Source organism: Typopeltis vanoorti, chromosome 14 (assembly GCF_054136105.1).
Source record: "Typopeltis vanoorti isolate ZY-2024b chromosome 14, IOZ_Tvanoo_1.0, whole genome shotgun sequence".
NCBI classification, from domain to species: domain Eukaryota; kingdom Metazoa; phylum Arthropoda; class Arachnida; order Uropygi; family Thelyphonidae; genus Typopeltis; species Typopeltis vanoorti.
In genome coordinates, this window is record NC_143562.1 from 122,152,149 (window position 1) to 122,176,912 (window position 24,764).

Sequence of the window (24,764 nt, forward strand, 5' to 3'; positions counted from 1 at the left end):
TCTGACTCCATGGAAATACTTGTATAATAGCAATATGTTCCTTCAGAATAAAAACTTAAAACTATTGAAACAATAAGCCAGTCAAAAGAATTATCCCTCTACCCAAAATCTATTTAATTATCTAATATAAGAAGTACATTTCAGAAAATCCTATATACTAAATTCTGACAATATTTTGCTAAAGGGCTTCTCACATGCATATCTGAAAGTGACACACTCCAAGTTATTTATTTTTTTTTTTATTATCATCATATAAAAACAATACACAATTTCAGTTTAATTATATTTCAAGAAAGGAAAATATTTCTTATAATAATATTTCTATTTCATTGCATTACAGCACTGAAAAATGCACATAAAATAGTTTAGGATTCCTGTAAGGTTCACACATAGCTCCTTTTAATAAAATTAATATTTGCTTAGCAAGGCTTATTTGATATTTAGCTACCTCAACATAACAGCCCTGTAAGGCTAATAAGATCTCATGTGTTAAAAATGTTACTCGTTAAATTTTTCTTTTTTGAAAGATATATTAATATGGAGAGATACCTGAACATCCTTGAAAGGAAAGAAGATAATCATTTTGCAGAATTTTCTAAAATTACTGAAAGAGGGGGTGTGTGTGTGTGTGAGAGAGAGATTTATGAGATAAATATGCGTAAGAATGTACAAGGTCTGACACAAAAAAAAAAAAAAATGAGACAAATCCTATAGCTTGGTATTAGAGAGTGGGAGGAGAGAGAGAAAGAGATGGTTATAGAACATGTTCTAATCTGTCAGCATAAGACAAGGCTCAACTCCATCGCTTTACTCAGTACGAGTGGACATGTTCAAATATAGACATTTTCTTACCCTCGGTCAGAAAATGTTGGAGTGCAAGAGTGAACAGCGAGTAAACATCAAGTTTCTTGTGAAACTGAAGAAATCTGTGACAGAAACTTTTCAATTATTGACTGAGACTTACAGTGAAGAGTGCATGTCTCGTGCATGCATTTTTGAATGGCACAAACGATTTTAGGAAGGCAGAGAAAGCGTGACAGATGATGATTGCCCAGGCCATCCATGCACTGCAGTTACCAATGACAACATTAAAAAAGTGCAAGATGTGATTCGAAAGGACAGAAGGTTGGGTGGGTGTTCCAGCTGTAGCTGAGAAAGTGTTTGATACATTTTAACGGAAGAATTGAAAATGAAAAAGGTTTGTGCAAAAATGGTTCCAAAAATGTTGTCAGATCAACAAAAAGAACGTGGCAAGGAACTGTGGTTGGACCTTTTGCAACGCATTAAAGATGAACCAGAGTTGTTGAATTCGGTAATTACTTGAGATGAAACTTGGATATTTACATATGATCTGGAAACCAAGCAACAATCAATGAGGAGAAGTCAGTAACATCTCCATAACCAAAAATAGTACACGAGTCGTTCGAAGTGCAAAGCCACGTAGATTGTTTTCTTCGATATAAAGGGTACTGTAATGGCAGAGTGAGTTCCCAGTGGCTAGACAGTAAATCAGCAGTATTACCTTGAAGACAAAATTGCACAAACACATGAGAATGACCAGAATTGTGAAGAAACGGTTGGATTTCGCACCAAGACAATGTGCCAGCTCACAACGCTTTGTCTGTGAAGCAGTTTTTAGCTAATTACAACAACACTTTACTTGAGCACCTACCCTATTCGCCAGACCTGGCTCCCTGTGACTACTTCTACCTCTTCTGAAAGATCAAATCAAATCAAATGTTAAAGAGATACAGGCACAGTCTCATTTTTGCTGTGTCAGACTTCGCATAAGTCTTGGAACAAAAAACTTGTAATAAGTCTGCAAAATTAATGATGGTCATTTCAATTCATGATGAGAACAGCTAGACGTGAAGTTTATTAGAAAACAAGGTGAGATTTTATTGGCTTGAGAGCAAGGAAGAGCAACTTATTTTATTTATTTTGCTAAGTGGATAAGACCATCAATTTTAGCATGTTTTAGCAATTTTAGCATGTTGGCTAGTTCAACTAGTTTTTATGCTTATATTTGAATTACTATTTTGAATGCACCCCTAGGGAGTTCCAAGACCCATCAATGGAGGGTCTGTTTAGATACTCGCACTTAAATACCTCTTCTTGAATACATTTACCCATTTACCGAAGACACACACATCTAAATGGTAGCCCATTTAACATACTCGCTATATGCCACAAGAGGAACATGGACATCACATGCTTCCTAACACACTCATCCTTAGCCAGTTTCTACATATGACTTTGAATTCTGCCTCCATCATCTGCAAAATCTCACTTGTTTCCATATTATGTCTATACTATAATTCTTTTAGCATTCCTTGTTTCTAACTTATATTTTTATTCCTTCATACGTTTTTGTTTCTTCTCTTACTATATGTTTTCACTTTTATCCTTATTGTAGGCTATTTTAAGTTCTATACCAAAACATCCTTTCAGGATTATATAAATCAAGTGGATATTAAATCCAGCATTATTTCCAAGCCGAATGCAGAAACTATGAAAGTTTTGTACGAAATTTAACCAGAGAGCTTACAGAAATACACTCGCCTGCATTTGCGAGTTGCCCTAGTGCGGACCTTATAGAAAACATGATCACTTTCCCAAGGCAAATATATGGATGCCTTCTATTGGTCCATTTTGATAAGGTTTCACTGGGCTGACAGCTGTTTCGAACTGGTTGGTTCTCCTCAGAGACTAGGCAGAAACCTAAGAGAACAAAAACTCTCGTGCAGTACTAAGGAACTTGAAGTGTCAGAGAGGTGTATATTTCGTAAGTGAATTTAGTAAATCCTTTCAGTATGTTTTGGTATAGAACTTAATTTTAAAAGATGCTACAAAATGATTTTCCTTTAAATTCATTTTGTACATATGCCTTAGACAATTAGTAACACATTATACAGAACATGTAATGATAGTGAAAAGTGGCTAATGAAAGAGATGGTATCACTTTCAAAGTAGGAATAGATCAACTTAAAAATCTTACCTTATTCTCTCTAAATTTTACATATAGCAACTATTAACTCTAGTCAACATATGACAATTAAAACCAACTGTTGCTCAATATCACATAAAAGAACAAGAAGAGCAAAAATCCTGTAATGTTAAAAAAGGTTATCAGAAAAGTAAAAACAGAAATCCTCAAACTCAGCTTTTTCAGTTATGTGCTGAGTGGGCAAAATATACTTACAAAAATCAACTGAAAGCCATATTACTTAATAAAAAACAATATGGGTTTGTTTTAGCTAAATAAGACTCCATAAAATAAGAGAGAATATAGAAACTATAAGTTTCAGCAGATCCAAGCGTACCTTTCATGACATAGGTAACTCGTAGTAAAAGTGGAGTAAGCTCTGATCACTATCCTTAGTATTTCCCATAATGTAAAACACATCGCCTAGTGGAGATGTATGATGTTACACATTATGGGGGGGGAAATCGCTACCCACACCATGTTTTACATTATGGGAAATGCTAAGGATAGTGATCAGAGCTTATACCACCTTTACTACGAGTTGCCCCTGTCATGAAAGGTTTGCCTATGCTTGGATCCACCGAAACATATAGTTTCTATATTCAGCATGAAACTCTTGTAGTTTCTCTATTCGGTTTTGAAATAATGCTGGATTCAATATCCACTTAATTTGAATAATTTTGCATCGCCAAAGTGAAGTCTTCTGGCTCTCTTTTTCTGTAATTCTTGGTGCCTTTTGTGATGGAACACCTTTTTTTAGCAACTCGTATGGTAAAGTACAATTTCTGCATCACTACAATCTGATGATTTACATATACCTGGTCTGGCTCCCACTGATGAGACCTCAAAATAGGTCGAAACCGGTCTAGGTAGTGACCCACCCTCATAATGTATAACATCATACACACATATCCGCTAGGAGATGTGTTTTACATTATGGCAAATACTAAGGATAGTGATCAGAGCTTACTCCACATTTACTACGAGTTGCCCCTTGTCGTGAAAGGTTTGCTTAAGCTTGGATGCACCGAAATTTTTATAGTTTCTATATTCGGCATGAAACTCTTGTACGAGGGCTGTTCAATAAGTAATAAGACTAATTTTGCTGTCGCAAAACCACTCATCACAATATTAATTTCTGTTGAATAAAGAAATGTTGCTGTCTGTATTAACAAAAGAGGTTGATAGATGGCATATACGGGCTGATGTGCCAGAGTGTCACGTGACTAAACGCAAACTTGTTTCAGCTGGCCTACGAGGCACGACCAGTCTTCGAAATGGAAGCGTCCTTGAAACAGCATTATACGATTAAATTTTGTGTGCGTTTGCAAAAATTGGCATCGGACACTTTTAACATGATAGGCAAAGCTTTCCACGATGAAGCAATGTCGAGGGCAAGTGTTTTTCGCTGGCATAAAACTTTTAAGGAAGGAAGGCAAAATGTGGAAGAACTTGAACGTGAGGGAAGACTTCAACGTCCATCACAGAGACAATGATCAACACAGCAGCAATTATCATCAGGGAGGATCGCAGAATTACAGTACAGCAGGTCAAAAGGAAGCATCCATTGCTGAGGAATGGCTTCTTATTGCACCACAATAATGCAAGGCCACATATTGCTGGTTGTGTAGTGGACGTTTTGCAGAAAAACAACATAGATATCCTATCACACCCTCCATACAGTCCTGATCTCGTACCGTGCGATTTCTGGCTGTTTCCTCGGCTCAAGAAACCACTAAGAGGCTGCCATTTCAAAAGCAACAAAGTATGTGTAAAAGCTGCGGAGGCAGTTTTGAAAGAACTCTCAAAAAATGGACTTTCACATGTGTTTAAGAAGTGGACGCAACGTTGGGACAAATGCATCGCGTCTCACGGTAGTTACTTCGAAAAAGACCATGTAAATGATGACAATTAAAGGTAATCTGTTTTCTGTATAAATATAGTCTTATTACTTATTGAACAGCCTACGTAGTTTCTCTATTTGGCTTTGAAATAATGTTGGATTCAATATCCACTTAATTTGAATATTACATATACAGTCATACCCCAAAGTAACGCGGTAGGTGGGACCAACAAAAAGCACGTAAGTCGAATTCGCGTAACTCGGGGTATAATTTTGCATGTAATTTAAATATACAAAACATTAGTTAATTGGGACCAAAGGTTTACAAAAACACCTATATTTTTTAAGAGATATAATCATAATTGTAGTTTTTTGTACATAAAAGAAAGAAAGTTATTTCGATGTTTCATGAAATCTAATAGATTCGTCTGACGGTATAATGTCTTTTTCTTGTCATGCAAAATTTCTTCATAGCAAGCCAATGATTTTTTTATTCCTTGCCTTGTGGCTACAATTCGTTCCTAGGTTAGAATCTATGCCCTCCAAAATCTTCAAACCTTTCTTTTATGATTGTTCTTACTGTGGATTCCTGTAGATCAAACTTCTTTGCTAGCTCACAAATTTTCATTCCGCCTTCAAAATCCTTAATAATGTTGAGTCTTGTTTCCAAAGTCAATGTTTTTCTTTACTTGCTAGCTGTAGAAGAATCGGACTTGCTTCTTTTGGACGACATTATTATTTTTTATGTGATAAATTTTTTTTTGATCAAGAACATAACATTAAACAATCGCAAGGTTTGTAGACTATAAAAATCGTGTTTGAATGGAGACCACAAGAAACACGTCAGTGGTTGTTCACAGCATGTGCAGCATTGGCGAAGGCGACTGGCGCCAGAAAGATACGACTAGAGGCATGGAGAGGGACGTGATACGTACATATAAGAAACTGCATAACTCCGGATTCGCGTAAGCTGGGGTATGACTGTATATATATTTTTATGTGAATCCCACCCTATGAAGAGTTGTAAACCTATGTTATTAGTAGCTTGGGTAGGTTAAAGCGCGTCAGATAATCCAGAGAAAAAACAGAACCATTTCAAGTTGCTTCAACCCTCCAATAAGCATGGTAGCAGTCTCACACTAGGTGATGAAATTCATCTGCCACCTAAAGAAATCCACAAAGCACCAACATCCATTATGGAGTTTGAACCCATAGTCTACTGGCTGGACTAAGTGAATACAGGTATAGTATTCACTTGGCCATTCAAGGCTGGCTATAACATAATAATGATCTCAATTTATTAATGACTAATATCTATGAAGTCAAGAGACTCATTATGAAAGGTCTCTCTCAACTAGCAACATATCCCAACAATTCACAATGTTAGCATCTGTCAACTCATTCAAATTACCCACTCTCTCTCTCTCTCTCTCTCTCAATGTAAAAATTCAACTCCCAACTCTCTTGTTCTCTTCCAAACTCAAACCTCTGAGGATGACTTTTTATTTGTTTCCTTCATTTTATATATAACTCTCTGCATTAATCCAGTAAAACCTGTTCACTAACTTAAGTATCATATCACCTCTTTTCCCGCTATCTACCTCTCTGCTATGAGTCCTGATGATGCGTTAATTACTTACTCTGGATTCCCTCACCCCCATGTTTCATCACAAGAGATAGACCCAAGGTTATAAAACTTAAATACAATATTTCAAGGATGTGGTCTCTTCAAGGCTTTGTAAAGTAGCGCAACTGTCTCCTTATCGCTGTTGGTCCACTACCCTTCCAAACTTTTGCAGAATGCTCTTTGAATTTCATATCTCCATCAGCTACAATACCCAGATATCATCCATCTCCTAGTCAAAGTCCTGCCAATACAGTGCTACACTTTCATACTCTAAAGTGTAAAAACTTTTCATTTACATGAAAACATCTCACCTATCCACGCATAAAAAGTATTTAAATCATCAAACAGTTGAATATCTTATATCAATCCACATTAAAAAAAAAAAAAATAACAAAACACAGTGAACACTAGTGGGCAAGTAAAGACCCCAGTGGCAATCAAATGGCCTCTGTCAATCCACATGAAATATAATTGAGAAAATGCAATGATGTAATTAGATTTAGGTGCTGGTTGAAGCTTCTGTTAAAGTTTAATGGAGTGAAAACAGAATTTAAAAAAAAATTAAACAGGTTTAATGGTTCCAATAACACATCTCTCACAAAGACTTCACTGGGATATATAACTGAGGATGTAATGACACAATACAACACAAAAATTAAGTTGAAAATATTAGATACGCCTAAAGTCCTAAGAGGAGGAGCCTCTGTGGGCATTGGGTAGGCAACCTTAGCTACTGGGTGAAAGATATAAGAATTATTGTTTCCCAAATGTTGGGAAGTTTCACTCAATTTATTAAAAAAACATACAGATCTTAGTAAGATCCAGATGGTTTTTTTTTTTTTTTTAAAGGACCTTGTATACACTGAAACAGAGAGGAGGGAGTTTAAGTTCTAGTTATTTTTTGTGTTGTTTGTGTGCCTCATTACAATTCTCATATTGTATCCCAGATGTCTCTGTGATAGACCAACTGGAATCATTAAACCAGTGGTTTAAATCTTTCTTGGTACTGTTTTCACTCCATTAAGCTTTACATGGGCTTCAACTAGCACCAAGCTTAAAGACACAAATGATAATTCTTCGTACGGAAAAGCATGCAAGGCAAAACAATATAGAACTTTTAAAACTGAAAATAATATGAAGCATTTAACATGAAAAATTTGTTCTCTAAACAAACAAACATGGAAATTAGTGGTTTCACACTGAGTAATAAACTGTACCACCTTAAAACTTCAAACATCTGGTGCATCATGGCATTCAAATCCATCAGTTGGTAGATGAGCAAATACAGTATCCACTTGGCTAACCAGGCAAGTAGAAGACAAAAAACAGAGCATATTTGTTCCAAGCAAAGCTTTACTCAAAAAGATTAATTTCATGAAATGAGTTATTACTAAACTAATTGCAATTTATTTAGCTCCCAAAACAGAGAACTTAAACATAAAATGAATCTTATATAACACTAGCTACATGAAAAAGTCAGCTACAAGTATCAAAACAGCTAGATAATGACTTGAATCATTAGCTAAAAATCACCTGCCCCCACTGTCCACATAAGCTGCTATGTAACAAATTGGACTAATGACTAATTTCATTTTGAAGTGAGGATATAGCAGTTTTTGCAGTAAAAGATGGAAGATATGAAATTAGTAAAATGATAATTTACCAAAGATCTGGGAGACTATAAGACCTGATAGCCTGACTTCTTTAAATTAACTCTGTGGTTATCCTGCCCATAGATGGTGCCAGATAACTAAGTTGTTTAAATGAATTGTTTAAACAATTTAAATTGTTTTCTTCGATGACATAGTACTAAACTACGTGCCTATCACAGTTATAACTGTACTCAGAAGATACTAGTTAGGAAAAAACCAGGGAAATTAGAGAGTTTAATAAATTTTTCTTCCCTCTTGGTTTTGATTATACTGTAGATTTTTATACATAAAAATCTACTCACTGATTCATAATCGGTCAATAGATTTTCACAGAACTCCTCACTCTCTTCATTGGCTTATGTGTCAAATGCATAAATAACAAAAAGTAATTTGTTACAATAGTATGATGAGCCTTAAATCTAATAAAAAGACAACAGACAACCCTCTCATTCCACCTCACCTTTCAAGAAGACCCTCTCATTTCTATTTAGTTTCTATAATTCCAAGGATGTCATTTGTGTACCTCTTCATCTCTCTCTCTCTCTCCAAACAATGTCAAGCATATCCAACTGTAGTCCCCCTTCCCCACCATTCTATGTGCCTATAAAAGGTCTCCCAAGAAAAGAACTTTACAAAGAAGAGAGGTTAATCCTGTATCTTCTGTTTTCCTCATTCTCAGTAACACTAACCTGTATTGGAGACTGTAATATACTTCTTGACAGCAGATGGAGCATAGATATCATTATAAAGCACCATCATATTAGGATTTTGGAGTGAAGTCACTGGAAAAAAAAAGTGGTAGGGTTGTAGAGGTCCTTTCCACAGGATGAATGAAATACCCATTGATCTCCAGAAGAACCCACTCCCAACTAGTTGCATTACCAGCTCCTTCGTTCTTCTTTTTTAGTAATGGAAAAAAATAAAATAAAATCCTTATACACCACACTTTACACTCTAATTCAGTGAGCACATACCAGCCACTGAATTAGAAATTTATTTAATACCATGTTGAACCTTTAGTCCAAATTACAGCACATATACGGTTTCACATAGAGTCCACAAGATGTTGGATTTCAACTACAATATACCAGGCATTTGCCAGACAGTCCTTTAAACTGGTTCAGATTTAAAAGAATAGGACTTTGCTCCCATATCTGTTTTTTTAACATGTCCCATACATTTTTAATGAGGTTCAGATCCAGGTTTGGGGTAGCCAGGGAAGATGGTAGAAGTCTGTCATGCACGCTGAACAATTATTGCACTACGAAGGTGCAACAGTGCTACTGTTCATAGCAAATAATTTGTGAATTTAATTCCTTTAAACTGTAATATATGTAATTTTGATATATCCAGAAGATTCTTTGTGGTATCACTTGATTGGTTACTATGAGAAATTATGTTATTTTTAGTTAGCGCATGTTTACTCTATACTATGCACAAGGCGAAGTTGATGTGAGCTAAATGGGTGAGAACCAGTTTTTGGCAGGAAAAAGGAAGGAGTAGATACGAAAATGTAAGTAAAAACAGAATCGAACAGGGGAGTATAGAGAACGGTAGCTGGAGACTGGAGGGGAATTTTGACGTGCCAAAAACGGTATTTTAAGGACCGAGAATCGCTTGGTATTTTGACTTACCTTTTTCTGAGGAGGAGAGTGTCAAAGCACCATGGGATAACTGTGCATTCATTACTCCATGGGAATCCCACCAAACTATCTAGTATCAGTATAGAACCAGGTATCATGACTCATTAGACTACATGACTTTTTTTCCAGTCTGTTCCAATGTACAAGAACTTTCCAGTTCTTTTGCAGAAATCAATGATTTCTATATAGGCATGTGGCTGCCAATATCAATCCTCTTCAATTTCCTGCATATAATTCAGTGAGATATGAGTTCAGGAACAGCTGTCATTAAATTTTCCAGTCATTTGTCAGGAAGTTTTGTTTGTACATGCAAGCCTTTTCATACAATGGTGATCTTGTTCCTGACAGACTGTCTTAAGATCATAGTTATGCCTCTTAGACAAGCAACATGGGTTATTTTTTCACTCATTAAACACCCAGGACATCTCACCTATTGAGAAACTAGTCGGTTGTTTCCAAAATCATGGCTTCAGATAGACACACACCAAAAAGCACAGCCCTGTATCAAACTCTAAAAGATCATTTCTTTTTCCCACTGTAATCAACACGATGGAAGATTACTGACAGTAGCATTCTTAAAGAGCTTCCTAAAAGATGTAGTGACAAGTATTTTACACAAAAGCTGTGTAAAGGACACTTACATACGTCTGCATAGAGGTCTCTAATTCAGTGGCCTGCACGTGTATTATCAGACAGTCAATCATACTTGACAAACAATACCAATTCCTCTCTTATTTATTCAGTCTCTTCTGACAACGTTATCATTATGCACTTCAATATCACAGATATCATCGAGCCTCTGAAATCCCTACAAAATGTGACTTAATTTCTCCATTCTCCAGCTGATAGTTTAATCCACATAAATCATACACACTAGAGATATTCACTGTGAGCTCCAATTTTTCCAACCATCTATTACAGCTAGTAGCACAACACATAGGAGAAAGTCTCATATATATCTATATATACTAGGAGGGGCTCCCCCCTGGCACCCCCCCGAGTTCTGGGCTGGTAAGCAGGTAAGACAAAAAACATGACATAAAAAACGTTTAACATTTCAGCTTATCTTTTTATATATATAGAGTAGATATAAACCATTCACATTTCATTGAAACAAAAAATGAGAGAATTGGTGACAGAACCATTGGAGACCTAGCAAGTCTAGATGTCACAAATCTGTTTAAAAATGCATGGATGAAACCCCCCCCCCCAACCCCAAAGGGGCAGAGCCATACTTATACTTTTCCTGAAACAGGCAGAGCCAAGGTGCTAGAATGCTCCAGGATCCATCCATTGTTTTGGGGCACTCAGCTAGAGCCTCATGCATCTGTGCATAACTATGGCCCTGCTGTGGGGGGGGGGGGAGCTTCAGTTTATTGCACCAGATACCATATGATGTAAAACATCATTTGAACAGTTGGATTTGAACAGATAAGACTTTATGACCAAGTGGGCTTTCCTATATCTCCACTTCTAGCCAGTTTATTTATGCATCATTTGAAGCTGCAATTTTTCATCAACATTTTTTTGAATCATTTGAAAAAATTCAGCCATAGAAAACTACCATCATGAATTTGGTTACATTACATGTGTCATCTGGTGAGGTTTGATGGGACAAGTAAAAGAATTCATAAACTACCTGAACAGCTTTCATCCATGCATTACACTCTTGAAAACAAAAGGAATTCAAATTTCTGGATATACTCCCAGAGAGATATTTCCAAAGAGAACAAACTCAGTTATTAGGTATACAGAGAGCCTACCTATACTGAAAAATACACGCTTCATCATCTCACCCACAAAAAAATTGGAATAATTTAAACACTAAAACAACTATAGCAACACAGAGAAGAGTAATCACAGTGTGGAGACCAACTCTAAAACAACTATAGCAACACAGAGAAGAGTAATCACAGTGTGGAGACCAACTCAATGCTTTAAAAAATCAGTTTCATGCTATGGACTGCTTTTAGCAAGTATAGAAAATTCAGAACTAGGTTATGGTGAACATTTTGCAGCCCAGATCAACAATGAAGTGCACATATGATATATGAAACAAGATATCAATTACTATTTTAACACTAAATACACTGATGTTTTTTTTCATGATATAACATTTATTCTGCTTTTATATGTAATCAATTTGTTGACATCTTTCACACATCTGAAAAAATATGCCATAGTGTGTAGGAAATCAGTTGAATAAAAATTTGTGTGGTCATACTGGATTATATTAATATCACAGCATACAATGTATGAAAGGACTCAAGTTAATAAATATCAGACACCAAAGAATGTTCTCATTTCTCATTACCAGGTCTTCACAAATATGCTCACCCACTTACCTGTGGCAAGTAGAAGGAGACTAGGCAAAACGAATATTTTTTTTAACTTGAAGAAAACACAGAACAATATGTAAAATATAAAAGGCTAATTATGTTAATGTATTATATTAATATCAAAAATTATATTTTCCAAAAAAAAAAAAAAGTTCAATTTTTTTTACTCTTCAACCTATTATTATTCTTTTTGGAATGGTTCTCAAACAAAGGAAAATGTTCTCCAAACAGTGATGCAGTACTACTATGAGACCATTGTCTTAGTGGAAAATTATTAAAAATGTTTTTTTTTTTTTTGTGTGTGTTTAAATAGAATTTTGCATAATTTGTCAACCACTGCTCATAACCATAATTTGCTACATAATACTGTATCACAAATTATACAAGTGATTTTATCAAAACTATTCTGGCTTATGCTAAACGAAGATGTGTTACCAATTCAAGGAGCCATCTATCTTAAATAAAACCAAAACTTTAATTTTTATAAAAGTGTAAACAGTAATGGCAAAGGGAATATCTATAACACATGTGGGCATATGCCAACTGAAAGTCAATTTCTGGATTACAGACTGAATGAAAAGCACAATAAATGGAAAAGAACGGTGACAGCCTGAAATGATTTATTCAGGCTGCCAATGGACCTTAACTTTGTATTCTGGAAGAAAATCTTACCTGTGTCTCACAAGCAGCAACTACATTATGCAATAAAAATACTGCTTCTTCGACAGATTCTCCACATGTCAGAATTCCTCTGTTTCTTAGCACTAAAATCTGTAAAAATGAAGATTACAAAATTTTATATCACTTTTTAAAAGGAACAGAATACTGTAAATAGACATTTTATCCTTTGCAAATGAAGCAAAAATCAATAAAATTCAATAAATTGATATAATTTTTTGTAAGAGAGACTTCCAGGGACTCATTGAGAGAGGCCACATACTACACACACACACACACACACACACTAGCTATCATACTTATTTTTGAATTAATTCAGACTGCTTGCACTCATAACATCCAATGGCAATCAATTCCAATCATGCACCACCCTATGAGAGAAAAATCTAGCCGTCACTCCCTTCTTAGCAGCAATTATTTTCAGCTTCCAAGGATACCCTCTTGTCTTTTCGTCATCCTCCAAAAAATGAAAAATTCCACCAATCAAAATCCTGTATGACCCTTTCAGAAGTTTGTAAGTCTTAATCATATCACCCCTCTTTATCCTGTTTGCTAGTGCTTGCAGCCTACAAATTCCAAATCTGTTTTCATAATCATTATTTCACAATCCTGATATCATTTTTAACATTCTCCTTTGCACCCTCCAATATATCAGAATCACAAAGAAAACCAGACTGCACACAACAGTCCCAGTGAGGTCTTATCAACACCTTGTAAAGAGGCAAAAATGACTGCAATGCTGAAGCATTGCAATTATCTTTTGAGTTGTATTTGCAATCTTTGCTACATGGCCCATGAACTTCAACTTCCTGTCTACTAACATTCCAATATCTCTAGCCTCATTTTTTTCAAGCATAATCCCACCAATATAATATGATATTAGATATCTAATCACACCAAAGTACGCGACTTTGCATTTACTAACAGTGAACTGACATCCATTTTCCCATGTCCGCAATTCCAACCTATTCAAATCATTCTGCAAGTACTACATATCAGCAGCATTCCTGATTACCCTACCTATCTTTGCATCATCAGAAATAGCTGTATTTCGCTTGTTAGATCCTTCCTAATATCATTAATGTATAGGTGTGGATAGACTTATGTGTTCGTCGAACATGTTGTTTATTATTTTAACGGTATAATAGAACACAGAAACTAAGTAAATAATTAATTTATTAACTTGATGCTGATATTTCGCTGGTATTATAACCAGCATCTTCAGAGCACAAAAACACTGTTTGTCACAATACGCGAGACTAAAACAACATGGTAGCAGCAACACAAAGACTAAAGTCCTGATTTTGGCGCCCTCTATCTGAAAAAAAAAAAAGAAAAAGAAAAAAAAAAAAAAAAAACGCTATCATATATTACTAGAGTCCTAGAAAAGTGCTAGTTTTTTCTTAATATGACTGTCTCCCAGATCTTCGGCAAGTTAATACAGCCATATTTGTTGAGATTTGGAGTGTGTTTTAGGGCTTCTGTCGCCTCTAGATACAATCTCTCTGATTTATATGGGTTTCTGTGTAGTACTTTTGTGTTTATCCAGTTGATCCTGTGTGCAGGGGTATCCAGAGCATAGTCTGCTAGGCCCGACTTCCCATAATGATATTTCCGGACGTATCGTTTATGTTCGCTGATGCGGATATTCACAGTTCTTCCTGTTTGACCATAGTAGGCTTGATTGCATGAGCAGGGTACTTGGTAGACTCCTGGATGTGATAAAGGAGGAATGCTGTCCTTGGGTGAGCGGATGAGGGTGGCTAATTTGCTACATGGTCTGAATGTAGTGCGTAGTTTATGTTTATTGAGAATTCTTGAGATCTTTTCGGATGTGCCTTTAATGTAAGGGATGGTGACTGTTTTGTTGTAGTTCTCTGTGGTGGATGGTGGGAGGGGTTTCTTAGGAGTGTTTAGTATTTTGTTTATTTTTTGTGGATTGTAGCCGATGTCCAAGAAGGTGTGGCGTAAGTGAGTCAGTTCAGCAGTAAGAGCCTTGTCATTTGAACAGATTGCTCTCGCTCTATGGGTTAGCGTTTTTAATATGCCATATTGTTGAGAAGGATGATGGTGTGATTGTTTGTGTAAGTATCTGCCTGTATGTGTGGGTTTTCTGAAAACTGAAAATGATAAGGAACCATCTGGGAGACATGTGATGAGTGTATCCAGGAAGGGCAGACAGTTGTTGGCTTCCAGTTCCATAGTAAAGTGGATTTTTGGGTGTTGGCTATTTAAATGTGCTAAGAATGTTTTCAATGTCTCAGGGCCATGTGGCCAAAGTGTTGGTTTGAGAGGTTCTCGCGTATTGTGACAAATAGTGTTTTTGTGCTCTGAAGATGCTGGTTATAATACCAGCGAAATATCAGCATCAAGTTAATAAATTAATTATTTACTTAGTTTTTGTGTTCTATTATACCGTTAAAATAATAAACATCATTAATGTATAGATTGAATAACAGTGGACCAAGCACTGATCCTCCTGGTACACCACTTGTTACCTTAAATCTTGCAGACTCATCTCCCCCATGTACCACTTTTTGATATCAATCAGTCACCTACCCTCCTACCCACGCGCTAACATTCTATAATCCAAACCCATATTCTATAATTTATGCAACAGCCTACCATGCTGTATTCTGTCAATAGCCTTAGCAAAATCCAAAAGTATCACGGGGTATTCATTCCCCTTGTCTAGTTCAATGTAACATTGTTAGAGAATGTGAGCAAGTTGCTAAAACATGACCTTCCCTTAGTAAACCCATGGTGCTCATTGCAAAGTAGAGATTCACTGTCAACCCATTTCTGAATGTGAGCCCTATCCAATTTTATCAAAATTTTCACCACCACTTCTGAGATACTAACTGGTTGATAGTTGGATACTGGATACATCAATCTTTGCACCACCCTTGTGCAATGGAATTACCATACATTCTTTCCATTCCTGCAGAATCTTCCCTGTTCTAAGACTCATATTAAACAGCCTGGTCAAAGGAATAGCCAGTTCAGCTGAACACTCTTAGCACACGCTGATATTCCATCAGTCCCTATTGATGAATTCTTATTTAGATTGTGCAACAGCTCTAATACTTCATCCTCACACACCTGAATTTCTTCATCCAGTGAAGAGGTAACAGTAAGCTCAATGTCACGTACACCAGGTTGATAGCTTTCAATAAAATGGGCACTCATCAGTTGAACAACCTCTTCAGTATATAGATAGAATTCTTGTGGGCTGTCTTTAGCACACAGTCAGTTTCTTTTCATACATACTCAGACTTTACTTTCTGTACAACATTGTGACTATTCTAGCCTGCTGATTATAATTTTCATAATGCACATCATCCTTATGCACACTGTATTCCTTCCACATCATCCTTTTCTTACGAATCTCTTGCTAATAAAATTAAGCATCTATTTGACTCCTACCCTATTTATTCTTTGAACTCTCGGGACACACTCTGATATCGCATCATTTAAGTATTGTTTAAATGTTTCCCATGCACGGTCAATATTCTTCCCATCCATCAACCAATCCCACTCCACTGAACTTAGTATAATCCTTAGTTGGTCATAATTTCCTGCTTTGTAGTTCAGCATGAAACCTTTTCTGAATGGAACATTCATAAACTTAGTCACTTCCCAAGTAAGTACCACATGATCACCATCACCAACTGGAGGCAGAATCTTTAACTGAAACAACCACTGACACTATAATCAAATCTAACACTCTTTGACCTCGAGTTCCTTCTGTCACATGCTGCTTGAGGAAGTTGTCCCACAACAGCTCAACAAATGCATTTTCATTCTTCTCATGAGATTCTACTGCTGCCCAATCAATATTTGGATAATTCTAGTCTTCCATTATGATTACTCTTTTCATGCTCATCTTGTCTATTTGGTGATGCATTTCTTCATCACTAGCAACTGATCAACCAGGTCTGTAACAACACCTACTATGTAATTGATCTTGTTAGATTCCACCGGACACTAGATAGCTTCAAACTCACTGCTACATGAAATACTGTTAATAGTAGTATTACAATCATAGATCTCAACTCTAACTGATTCAAGTCATACGATACCATAAGCAGAATGCCCCTCTTCCCCTATCCTCCCTAAAAATAGTGTACCCTTTACACTCGATACCAGTTAGTATGTCTGATTCTGATAGCGAGGTCTCACTAATGTCTACAATCTGAGGTCCCAACATATTGAATAAGACAAACTCTACCCGGCTGTGTCTGATACTCCTAGCATTCGTGTACAGATAATAATCTACCTGAATGTTCTTTTGTATACTCTTATCTGCATGACACAGTTGGACAACTTGAAGATCTCTATTCTTCTCTAGTGCCTTATACATTAAACATGTACATATTTGCACGTTTGATGGGTTCGAACAAGATGAATACCAAGTCGAAATTGTTCTCTCCTCATCAACATTTTCACGACAAAGCCCATTCCTGTCATTAACACAGTTATATAACCTTGTCGCTCTTAAACTCACATTCTCACCATTCCTCCGTTTATAATTTAGTTTCCCTGACTTTCTGTGTTAGGTCCGATACCAGTTATAAGTTTTTCTAGACTCCTGATATCAAATGCATTCAGCTGTAGGCCGTCCCTCTTATACAAATCCAATCTTCACTCAAACTCACTCCACACATCCATTCCTTCTACATAGCCCATGCATTGAACTGTTTGCCATCATAGCCCTTCATAATTCATTTTTATTTTATCATATGGAGGTAAAATACTGACGATTTTCACTTCTCACTCTTGCCTCTTCCAACAACCCTTTCATATCCTCTCTTTTACTGTACTTATCGCTAGTTAAGTCGTTAGTACCTACTACAATTATGATTTCATTTACTTTTCTGTTTTCGAATTGCTTCCTTTATATTCTCAATTTTCGCTCCGGGAAAACTAAGTTATAACTCGCTCATCAATAGCACATTTTATTATAGTCACCATACCAAATAACTTTTCTTTTTACTAAAAACGTCACTTACTTGATTTCTGTTACTTCCTGACTTACCTGTTTCCATGCTTTGTTTCTTATTTTGCTGTTCATTTTCTCCCTATGCTCATTTAAGTGCCTCTCAACTTTTTCTAATTCCCACGTCGTCTCTGTTGTTGTATTTCAATTTTGTTATTTTGGAGTTTAATTCATTTTTATTAACCTCCTGCACAACACCAATAACCTCCTATTTATATCTCACCTGCTTTTTTTTTAATAAATTTACATTTAAAAGTGCCATAATTACTATAAGTATGTTTTCTTTAATGCTTCAATGCATGTTTAAAATTTTCAAAAATATCTTTTAAGAATGCATTTCATTCAACTATTTTTCACGTTTGAAAATGCATAAGGAGGTGTTGCTTAAGATCAAAGATATACAATACTATATACAATTGGACTGACCTTTGTTCAGTTAATCTAAATTGAATTCTTATTGGCTTAAACCAAATACAAAATGATCGAATTTCATGCAAGTTAGGTATTGCCCAGTTGAACAAGGCTCATTACTTTCATTAGGAAAACAGGACAAACGATAGTCTACTACCAGTACAAATTCTACATCAAAACTAGCAGCATTCAAGATTGCCACCATCAATTGAAAGTAGTGAAATGGGCAGAACTAGAGAAATACCAGATACTCTGTTATTGAAACGAAGAACACAGAAACAAGCAAGATTCTTCTAAATAATTATTATAAGACGTTATACATTCAAGAAATAATGATTGGAAAAAGAAATCAATAGTAGCTACATATTTGACTAAACAAAAGGATAGATTTTTTGAATGGCAAATAACATCTAACAGTGAGGTGGACAAACATCAAAAGAGCAATTGGACAATAAGAATTAGTTTTTATCAATTAAGGAACAAATAGAAAAATCATGATAATCCTTGGGGAACATGAAAGTCGGGTGCATTATGTAAAAATGTGATACTAGTCTGATTATCATATACAAATTAGTGTACCCTATTGTCGGAAGTTTTTCCACTTGGTTATACTATAAATTAAAGATACCAAGAAATTATATACTTGGTGATGTGAAGTCATTAGCTTCTATATATGAGTTTCCCCAGTCCTGATTATACTTCAGGTGCAAACTTTGCTTGCTTACACTTGGATAAAGGATTAAACATAGTACAGTGTAACCTCAGTTGTCGAACTTAGTTCGTTCCCGAAGGCTGTTCAGAAACCAAATTGTTCAAAAATTGAAACAATTTTTCCATAAGAATTAATGTAAAATGGATTAATCCGTTCCTGAACCCCAGATGATTGTTTATTTAAACCTTTACAACAGTACTTCATGCATAAGATCGTATACAAACATAATGAAAATGCATAAAATCTTACATAAAAAGAATAAACACAATAAATAGATAAAATGAAAACGAAAATTTAACTTCACTTTAACTATACATATGGAGGAGGGTTGATGGCGTAAGTGGAAGGAGGTGAGTAAGGGGAGTTTGATTCCTTGGGGCAAAGACTTCATTGATCCATTCAATAAACAATTGCCTGGTTACCCAAGCCCAACTATTAGCCCTCCACATAACAGGCAATTTACTTTTCAGCACGTTATGTTTCTTAAACTCTCTCGGATTCTCAGAGTGGTACACAAGCAATGGCTTGACCTTGAAGTCCCCACTTGCGTTTCCGCATAGCAAAAGAGTCAGCCTGTCCTTCATTGGCTTGTGTCCTGGCAATGCTTTTTCCTCCTGAGTGATGTAAGTTCTCTTTGGCATTTTTTTCCAAAATAGGCCGGTTTCATCATAGTTGAACACTTCTTGGGTAAGAAAACCCTCAGCCTTTACATAGTCACTAAATTCTTGCACATATTTCTCATCATCTTATCGGTTCAAACTCGCAGCCTCCCCATGCCTAACCACACTAGGTATATACTGCTTCTCTTAAATTTCTCAAACCACCCTCTACTAGCTTTGAACACATCAGTATCAGCACTTGTACCAGTTTTTTTTTTTAATTTTCAACTTTTCTTTAACAGGTCATTATGTATATATATGTATATATATATATACATATGTATACATATGTTAAAAATACCAAGCAATTTTAAACCAGGTTTAAAATTGCTTGGTATTTTTAACATTTATTATACCCAAGGTAAAATACTTTCTACATGTATACATATGTATATTATATAATTTGTGAAAAAGCCTTGCTTTTTCACAAATTATAGCCTCAGAAACACAATCACCAGCTGTTTCTTGTTTATCCAAATCAGCAACAATTTTTCCACTTCTTCAATTGTCTGCAATCTTTGTTTAGTAAGAACTTTCACTCCTCTTGCAACATCAGCTCTCTTGATTGCCTCTTTATTTTTGAGTATTGTACATATTGTTGATTTCGCCATACTGAACTGCATAGCAAGATTCGAGACACGAACGCCATTTTCATGTTTGGATACGATTTCTTTTTTCATCTCTATCGTGGTTCTAACAACTTTTCTTTTCGCTTTGCTGCTATCACTTTCTGCAGCCCCATGGTGGCTTAATTAATAATTTATGAAAAAAAAACAACAAAACAAAAAGAAAATCAAGAAAACTCACTGCAAATTCGAGCAGGTGTCTGCACAAAACGAAGGCTGCCACGTAACTGACGCTTTCCCGCTTGGCACGCAGAGCACGTGGTTGCCGTTTGCCTATCCGGGAACCGGGGAGTTTTTTTTGTTCGGAAAATATGTTCGGGAACCAAATTATTCGAGAACAGAGACGTTTGACAACTGAGGTTCCACTGTGTATAATTTCTTGGCATCTTTAATTAGAGTATACTTTATACCCACACAAAAACAGGAAAGATCATTTGAAATGGGCCAAGTTCCATATCAACTGAACCAAAGACCAATGGTACTGGTATCGTTTATAGACAAGTCCCAATTTACTCTACAAAGTGATCCCAGGTGCTCTAAACTGGAGAGAAAACCAGGGGCATGTTATCATTCCTCTAATATCCATGAAAGGGACACTTATGGTGGAGGTAGTGTGATGGATTGAGGAGGCATCTTATTGGCTGGAAGCACTGGAAACACCAACTATGTGCTTCCTTGTGCAATCACGAATGCTTCGATTTATAGTCAAAGCCCTGGACCCCATGTTCGTCCATATGCAAGGACAATAATTAATGAATAACCATGTCTAAACTTGTACACTTTTTTTTTTTTTAATTAATACAAGATGTATTTCTTGTACATGTTTTGCTATCTATGCATCTGTAGCATCTTCAGGAAATTATTTAACATAAGTAAAAAATGACCTAACGTTTCTCAACAGTCATTTTTATACAATGAAAAAAAAAAAATGGAATGAAAGTTTAATCACATGTATCATTAGGTATGTTAAGTACAGGGGAGATATTTATCCTACAGGATAAATAATATTCATCCTCATCAAGTGAAAGCACATAAACCAATATCTATGAGAAGTATAAGTATGGACTGGCCAGCTAGGTTGCCTGACTTAATCCTAGTGAGCTTGTTAGTAATGTTCTAGGTAGATGTTTTGCTACTTTTGACCCATCCCATCCCTAAAAATCGTGAGGGACTCAGAGCTTTGCAGAAGCAGTGGTCGTTATTACAAAATGAACTCTGGGATACATTATAAATAGTATGAAACTTCAATGTGTGAGCACTGTATTGCTGTGAGGGGTGATCACATTTTTTACTGAGTCATTTCGACAATCTCATTTTAACCTCTTGTAAATGAGACCACTGTCTTCATTTGTTACTGAATTAAATCACAATTTTTGTAGAGTGTTTCTTTCACAAGTCATATCATACTGCTTTTAACTAAATTGTATAAACATTCATTATAGTGTAAGTTATTGGGATTTTTCTTTGTTCTTTAATTTTCATTAAACTAATACAAAAAGGATCTTTGTTAGATAACATAACATGCTGGTTCAGGATATAAGACAATACAGGGAATTTGAAATAGGAAATTATCACCATTCAGGTCATAACAGCAGAGTAAGAAATAGATACCACACATACAGAAATGATTAATGAAAATTTTAAATGCAAAGCTAATAATTATGTTAAATAAATAATAGAAAAAACATTGAATTTCTGTTCTGGATATGACTAGCCATTACTAACATTATGTTTCAGCATAAAAATGCACACACCATATGGAGAGAATCAAAAAGAAGTCTCACTCAATGGTATTGTTGATAATGATAACATTCTGGTTCAGGTCATAAGACAAAACAGGGAATTTGAAACAGGAAATTATCACCATTTAGTTTTGTGCAGGATTAACCTGAATATCATATTGAAATAAAAAAGTTTGCATTTTAAAAATAATGAAAATCAAGCTGCTTTCAGAGGTGAAGTGTAAATTCAAATATATAAAAATTATTCAAGAAAAAATGAAATGGAAAAAAGACAAGAATGAAACCTTGGCAAACTCTGGAGTTTGCCAAAAAAACTGATTAGCCAGGGAAGCAGACATTGGTGCAATCAGGAAGAGGCAGTAATGAAAAAAAAGAAAGTATACTAATCCTAGCAAGTAAATCAGCATGTGCTTGGAGATAATACAGAGAAAAATGTTAGAAAGCAAAGCAATGTGTAAGTAAAAAAGGATAAAAAAGTCATGGAAAAACTTCTGTAAGAACTAGTGTTTAAGCTTATAAGCTGATTCTCCAGCATCGTATATTCTTTAAGGAAATTGACAACATATTTGTTAATAAATAAAATTTACTCCTTCATAGATTCATCCAAAATCTAGAAGTTAAAGACTTATCAATGACACTTCACTAATCATAGCATCTCCTTTCTGCATTGCCTCATTAGATGGACAAGGATTCCACAGACAAGTTAAACAAGAACCTATATGGTTCTCTGCAACGCCATAATATCAGGTTTTTGTTTCTCAGGGTTTTCATCTTCCCCTGTTTGGAGTTAATGAAAGGTCCAAAAGCTGAGATTATTCTTGAATACTACAACATGCTGTGCTTAACTCTAAGATTGCCACAACATTCTGGCATGACATTAAGAAAAAAGTAAAATTTGGTATAAAGAAATCTTTAATTCGCCATGAACTTATGCAGTTGGGAACTGACAACAACACTGTTTCATAACTTATTGACATTCCAAGGATACCCAAACAGGAGGGATCTTGCTTGGAGAATTGCACATGGCTGCCTTCCAGTCATGTGCAATACCATCAAATGGAGATACTTTAACATCGGAGATCCAAATCTGTGACATCTGTTACAGATTGGAAACAACAGAACATGCATTTCTACAGCTACCCTCTTTCCCTGCATATTTGGAAATTCAAAATTGTGTTCCAGATTATGTATGAGGTGGTATCAAAAAGTTTCGAGACTAGCTCTGTTTACGAGAAATTACTTTATTTATCTACATTTACACACTATCGCCTTCAAAATAGTCCCCATTGCATAGCAATACAGCATTCCTGCCACTTCTGGAATGTGTCCTGGAAGTAGTCTTCTTTTCGAAGAGTGTCAAGCACCTTCTGCGATTCGCACTGGATCTCCGCAATAGCGTCAAAACAGTGACCTTTGAGCTGGATCTTCATCTTCGGGAAGAGGGCAAAGTCCGCAGGAGCCAAATCTGGCGAGTAGGACAGGTGCGGAAGTGAGATCATGTTGTTTCCGGCGAGAAACTTACATGTGAGGAGAGCTCGGTGACAGGGTGCATTGTCGTCGTAGAGCATCCAGTTTTTCGCACAACACAGATCCGGTCACTTTCGCCAAATGTCCTCCCTCAGACCCCTTAAAACCTGGCAATAGCTTAGAACTTGCTACTGAAAATCTGGCCCCTAGGGATGAATTCTCGATGCACAATGCCACGAATGTCGAAAAAGTCTATGAGCATGCACTTGGTTAAGCTGTGGACCTGCCTTGCCTTTTTCGGTCATTGAGATGATGAGCTCTTCCACTGTGAAGACTGTTGCTTCATCTGTACCCGTATACCCAAGTTTTGTGTACTGATTCTCGACATGAAGGACGGTCATCCACGGCAAGCTGACAGAGTTCTTGGCAGACTTTGATGCGGTGTTCCTTCTGCTCCTGGGTCAGCAGCCTGGGGACGAACTTGGCAGCAACACACCGCATGTTCACATCACATTTGAGGATTGCCTGGACTGTTCTGTATGACACACTGACAATGGCAGCAATGTTGTGGAGTGTTCTCCGACAATCCTCATGCACAAGTTGCCAAACGGTTTCGACATTTTTGGGGGTTGAGCTCGTTGAAGGTCTTCCTGATCTCTTCGTTGTCTTCCAGTGATGTTCTTCCGCTCTTGAAGCGCACGTGCCACTCAAAACACCTCTAATGACTCATCGCAACATTGCCATAAACTTGCCGAATCATGTCAAACATCTCTGTGGCAGATTTGCCCAGTTACACGCAGAATTTCATGTTTGCTCTTTCTTCTAACTTGCTGTCCATGATGAAATCGCAGACGTGGTAACGCACGTGGTCAGAATAGCGCCAGATGCACAGCTCCCGATGTACACAGGACAATTTCTTTTGGCACACTGACTTATGAAGGTCGGTGCTCCCTGTGACTGTGTGTGCAGTCTTGTGCTGCCATCTGTTGGCATGTTACAAAACTAGTCTCTCAACTTTTTGACACCACCTCGTAATGTGTTGGGCATTCCATTACTTACAACAGAAAAGATTATTTTTTTTTTACAATGCCCACTACCTATCAGCAATGGGAAGAATATTTTGATTTTTATAATTAATGAATTAAAATACCATTTATTGAAGTTTAGAAAAAAACCTGGATTTGAAAACTTATTTATATATAAATTTATATTATTATTCAGTGTAAAATTGATTATTGTATTATTAAATTAAATTGATTTTAATGTTGGTTTAAAAAAAAAAAAAGAACGGTAGTGAGAAAATTATTTATGCATTGAAACTCACCATAGAAGTCAGCTGGGCAGGGGAAGCTCAACTTGTCGTGAAATGCTTATCGTATT

General features: G+C 36.1%; 1 protein-coding gene across 8 annotated transcripts in view; it reads right to left on the reverse strand.

Annotated features, from left to right (window-relative positions):
* Positions 1 to 24,764, reverse strand: part of LOC150099873 (protein hu-li tai shao-like) — a 542,656-nt gene that overhangs the window by 347,327 nt on the left and 170,565 nt on the right. For all 8 annotated transcript variants that reach the window (XM_090404245.1, XM_090404248.1, XM_090404250.1 and 5 more), the window contains exon 7: positions 12,763 to 12,861. In XM_090404245.1, coding sequence (XP_090260371.1) covers positions 12,763 to 12,861 — 99 coding nt within the window. The remainder of the gene's footprint in view (positions 1 to 12,762; positions 12,862 to 24,764) is intronic.